Here is a 6000-nt window from a genome sequence, read left to right on the forward strand (position 1 = left end):
GTGCACCCTGTTGGGTATCTACTTTGATACTGAACTAACGAGTATGGGCTGGCAATTTGGGATTTAGCCGACCAAATTGTATTCTTATTGGTTAAACCAAAATAAAAAATGATGGTACAACATGACAAAATTTCATGCCGGCTGGGGCGTCGCCTGGTTAAACAAGGCCCCCGTTGTTTTCGCCAGGGAACCAGAGCGAACAGCGAAAAGTCAGCTACTGGAACAAATCTGAAAACATACCCCAACTCAACATCACCAGAGTTAAAGATCGGTACTATCAACGTAAGAAGCCTGAATGGCAAAGAAAAGGAGCTAGCTGAGGAATTAGATAAGTACCAGATCGACATAATAGGGGTGACTGAAACAAAAAACACAAAAACTGGTGAGATCTTTCTGAGCAATAAATACAAAATGTTATATTCAGGCAATGACAATCAAGGAAAAGAAGGAGTAGCCATAGTATTCAACACAAAATACAAGGCTAATCTTCTTGAATGGCAGTCAGTCTCAAGTAGAGTAATGTGGGCAAATATGAGAATGGGGAACTGGACAATGAGACTTATTTGTGCCTATGGTCCCACAGAAGGTTCTACTAAGGTAGAAGTGGAGGAATTTTTTGGGGCTTTAGAAAAAGCAACTGACACAATGAAAAATGAAAAATTGGTCCTTGTTGGGGATCTAAATAGCAGAGTAGGAAATGATTGTGAGACATACAAAAATATTTTGGGAAAATTTGGAGAAAAGAGCAAAGCTAATAATAATGGCAAATACAGATTGGATTTCTGCTCAGGACATGGACTGGTTATTACTAACACCATGTTCCAACATAAAAATGTGCACAAATTCACATGGAGAGAAGAGGCTAGGAATAAGAAAAGTCTCATTGACTATGTTATTGTTGATAGTAATGTTTTCTCCCTGGTGCAGGACACCAGAGTGTACAGAGGATTTGAAATTGGAAGTGATCACTATTTAGTCTTGAGCAGGATAAAATTGAATTTCATATTGAAAAGAATAACATGTAAGAAAGTTTTAAAGCGAATAAAAGTTGAGCAGCTCTCAGATGTGAACTGTAGACTAAAATACAGAAATATTATTGAAAAGAAAATGAAAGAGTTTGAGAACAGGAATCAAACCTTGGAGATTCAGTGGCAAACTCTGAAGGAAACATTGATTGATTCTGCCAGAGAGGCATGTGGTGAGGTTGTGTGCAAGGATAAAAAAATCAGAACTCCCTGGTGGACACAGGAAGTTAAAGAGGCAGTGAAGGAAAAGAAGAAAGCATATCAAAAGTTCCTGGCAAATAAGTCAGCTTTTACTCTTACAGAATACAGAGACAAATGTAAGAAAGCTAAACAGTGTGTAAAACTAGCTAAACAAAAGTCATGGGAGGACTTTGGCAAGAATATAGAAAATAAATATCAAGAAGGTGGCAAAATATTCTGGAGGTTGTTGAAGAAGCTTAGGAATGGAGGAAAGAGTGCTGTAAAAGGAATTAGAGATGATAAAGGTGAAATGAAAACAGGAGAAAAAGATATCCTTGAAGTATGGAGTAATTACTTTGAAAAACTGCTAAATGAAACAAGCAGTGATGACAGCACAGTGATAAAAAACACTGACCAGGCATGCAGTCAGGAATACATATCCATACTTGAAGTAGAAAAAGCCATCAAAGGCTTGAAATGTGGAAAGGCAGCAGGAGTAGATGATATTCGACCAGAAATGCTGAAGTATGGTGGTATAAGAGTCTTACAGTGGCTTCACTGCATAGTTCAGAAAGCCTGGACAGAGGGACGAATTCCCGATGATTGGAGTAGAGCTCTCATAGTACCCATATATAAAAAGGGAAATAAAATTGAATGTGAGAATTACAGAGGTATTTCCCTACTGAGTGTTCCTGGCAAGATCTATGCAAGTATACTTGAGAAACGGTTGAGAAGAATTGTGGAAGAAAAGCTTGGTGAAGAACAAGCTGGATTCAGGCCAAATAGAGGCTGTCAGGATCAGATCTTCACTTTACGACAAATAGTCGAGAAAGCATGGGAATATAACAAAGATCTGTATTTAAGTTTTGTCGATTTGGAAAAGGCATATGACAAGGTGCCAAGAGAGAAGCTATTCAATACGCTTCAGTTATATGGTGTCAATGGGGCATTATATCAAGCAATACTTAGTCTTTATTTGAGTTGTGAGTCAGCAGTTAGAATTGAAGGAAGTACAGGAAGATGGTTTAATGTTAAATCTGGTGTGAGACAAGGATGTACATTATCCCCTCTGTTATTCATTATCTATATGGATCACATTATGAAGGAATGTGGTATTAAACCTGATATCAAAATTGGAGATGTTAATGTCAGCTCTTTGCTTTATGCGGATGATGTTATACGTCTAAATAAACCCGTTACAGGTCTTCAAGATTCTCTGACTAAATTGAATAGCTGTTGTAATAGATATGGTATGAAGGTCAGCAATAAAAAGACAAAGACAATGAAAATAGGCAGAATCATTGAAAATGTCAACTGTGTTGTGAATGGAGAACCTGTGGAACAAGTAAAACATTTCAGCTACTTAGGCACAATTTTTACTGAAGATGGTAAACTAAGTGTGGAAATAGACAACAGAATCAGCAAAGCTGGTATCGTGGGAAGTCAATTGAATAAATTCATATGGAATAAGAAAGAAATTAGTCGGAACACTAAATTAGCTGTATACAAGACTGTGTTCAAACCAATTTTAACTTATGGATCTGAGAGCTGGGTCAGAAGTAAAACACTTGACCAAAGACTAGAGACCACAGATATGAGAGTCCTGAGAAAGATTAGAGGCATGAACAGATGGCATCAATGGCAATATCATATTAAAAATGAGGATATTAGGAAAGAACTTGACATTGTCAGCATCCAGGAATGCATTAGCAGAGCTAATCTCAGATGGTATGGTCACTTAAATAGAATGGGAGAGGAAAGATTAGCAAAACAAGTGTTCTCTGCCAGGTTGGCAGGAAAACGACCCAGAGGAAGACCAAGATATAGGTGGATTGATACGGTACAAAGTGCCTTAGACGATAGAAATATAAGATCTGATAATGTTGGGGTCTTGACAAGTAACAGACTGATTTGGAGGAAAATTGTAGATAGGAAGTTAGTAATGATGTAATTTTTTTGTGTAGTACTGTCATATCCTGTACACCCCTTGAGGGTACATGGCAGGAATTTGATGATGATGATGATGATAATTACTATCCAAAGAGTGAGGAGCAAGAGTCAAAACTAAATCTAAAGACAAAGAGACCAATCTATTATTTCTGTTAAATGCATGTGTCCTCTGGCCAGTGCATTTGTTTTGTAAGATGAAACACCAGAATGTTGTTAATTCAGTTTCATATGAGATTGGCTAACTATTTCAGCAGAGAAGCCTTATAATGGGTCTTCGGACTAAAGAGCCTGTACGATTTAAGAATTTTAGTTTGACAGAGCATTTTCTCAATTGAGCATATTTATTTGCTATTTTACTTCGTACTTTTTATTTTTGAAATTGGCATGCATATCTAATCATTTTAATGTTTTTCATAAATAAAAAAAAAGCTAAGCTTTATGGTAAAGAAGTAGCTTCATTATTTCTTGATTTTTTTTTTTGTTTATTGTCTTACATAAGGAGCTACACAAAATGTAGCTCCTTATGCTAGCTACACAAAATGTAGTCTGTACACAAAACTTCTGTTTCAAAATATTCTAAATAATGCTTTATGTATTTCTGAAGAGTTTTAAAATAAACTATTATTTTGTTAGCAGGAATTATTCACAGGTGTAAACTCTTAGAACTGACTTACATTTAACTGATAGTGAAGCAATTATACTTTCCTAATCATATAGCCTGTTTTGTATCATATCACTTAACAAGAAATCATGATTACCAATGATTTCTTATTCATGATTACTGATGATTTCTTGCAGCAAGAATTTTTTTTTTCCCTAATTGCAACACTAATTTTCTCATGCTCTTTTAGAGAACAGGGGTCTGCATGTTCTGTATGAATATTTTGTCTCTCACATTTTTTGTTTCACTATCCTTTCCTATCCACAATAATTTTCTCATCTCTCTCTCTCTCTCTCTCTCTCTCTCACACACACACACACACACACACACACACACACACACACACACCAAAACAATGTTTTTATAAGCTTAATATCATTTCAAGTACAATATATTTTTTGTATGCATATGTAACATTAACATTTTTACATCAAATTCATTCCACATATTCATAAACTTTTTCTCACTTGGGCATAAAAGCATTTATTATATTTTTAAGTAAACTGAACCCTTTAGTAAAATATAGTTAATATAGTTGAAAAAAAAAAGTATTAAATAACCTTGTCAAAAGATGACAATTCCTTTTTCTCATTATCATTTGTCGAAAAAGTTGGTGAAACAGCATTCTTCTGTGGAATAAGAATAAAATAAGATTTTATTATGATAAATTTCATATATAGTGAATACAAATACAAATTTAAAGAAATACAAAATACAAAAATATGCAAAATAATATTTTCAAACTTAAATTTTAATCCTCTATTTAAAATTATAGTTCAAAACTTTGACAGCAACTCCACAAAAAGAAACTGTGAAATTTCTCGCTATAAATTATACTGTACTTATTTTTTGATCCCACAACCAAATGGGAGAGGGATCAAAATCAAAAACTGTATGTCAAAAACTTCTCTAAATGACTACAAATCCCATACACAGTTCCACTAATGATAGCATATTGCACATCCTTTTCTTATTTTGAAAACCATGCAAATTATTAATGAGGCTTTTGAGAATACTGAATATACCACTCAACATTCAACCTGCTAAATCTACATAGACTTCTTCAATTGGGAAGACAGTTTAGTTCATGTAATTTTTAATTAAACTGTTGATTTCGAGTTCCACAAGAACATGGAACTGTGTAAACACTTGAATGATTATAGAAGGGATTGTCTTTCAGAAATCAAAGAAAGCTACTGATAGTACAGATAGACTTGTAAGCAACTCTGATACTGATAACTATTGAGTAAAACAATGATCTCAATTGAAAGATATCTGGTGTATGGGATGGATACAGAATTTTTGCACTAAATGTTGAGATTCTGGCAGGGAGGAGGATCTAAAAATAGCATCTTCTGAATGTTTTTGGAATATCTGTTAAAGATGAAATGGTAAAGAAAAGGTTGAGGTTCTTCATCTGGTCTATCTTCGTATTTTAAAATATAGACTGATCATTTTTTGATTGTGAATTATGCCTATTTCTGAAGCATGAAGACAGCATCTAGTAAGAATGGACTTTCTGTAAGGCTCCCTCAACAAAAACTGAGGATTAATCTTAAATGATATCTGCTATTCTAATGATTCATCTAGATTTGTTTTAATTTGTAATCCTTTCTTAGTTTACCACCCTGAAGAAGCTCTTAGTGATTAATGTGCAAAATTAGTCAGTGTATAATCTATATGTGTAGTTTAATCACTGAACTCTTAGAATTAAATTTCACTAATAAATATGAACAACCCTGATGAGTAAATCAAGCATAACATATATGTTATGCTTGATTTATATATACATTGTTATGCTTGATTTATATATACATTGTTATGCTTGATTTATATATACACATATATATATATATATATATAACATAACCTAGAAAAATTCAAATGTACGAAAAGCTTCTCCCTCTCTCTTTTCTCCCCACTATCAAATTCTTGTTCCTATAGGATAAACAGCATGTTCAATCAATAGAACTAAATTCATCTAACTACATGAAGAAAGAATTTATTCCACTAGATTTCTTATTAACTGTTTTTTTTTTATGCCTTCATCTAAACTGCTCAATAATAATAAACACTAATCTATGGAACAACACAGATAACATGATCAACTACTCATATAACCTATCTTTCATAAAAAATTATGTAAAATAATTTCAGTATCTATACAACATAAAATTAAAAAAA

General features: G+C 33.6%; 1 protein-coding gene across 1 annotated transcript in view; it reads right to left on the minus strand.

Moving 5' to 3' along the window:
• LOC150095293 (uncharacterized) overlaps positions 1–4490 on the minus strand; it is a 590931-nt gene extending 586441 nt beyond the window's left edge. The window contains exon 1 of the mRNA XM_090410639.1: positions 4377–4490. Coding sequence (XP_090266765.1) covers positions 4377–4490 — 114 coding nt within the window. The remainder of the gene's footprint in view (positions 1–4376) is intronic.
• Between the last annotated feature and the right edge of the window lie 1510 nt (positions 4491–6000).

This window comes from Typopeltis vanoorti, chromosome 20, assembly GCF_054136105.1.
Source record: "Typopeltis vanoorti isolate ZY-2024b chromosome 20, IOZ_Tvanoo_1.0, whole genome shotgun sequence".
Classification (NCBI taxonomy): Eukaryota; Metazoa; Arthropoda; class Arachnida; order Uropygi; family Thelyphonidae; genus Typopeltis; species Typopeltis vanoorti.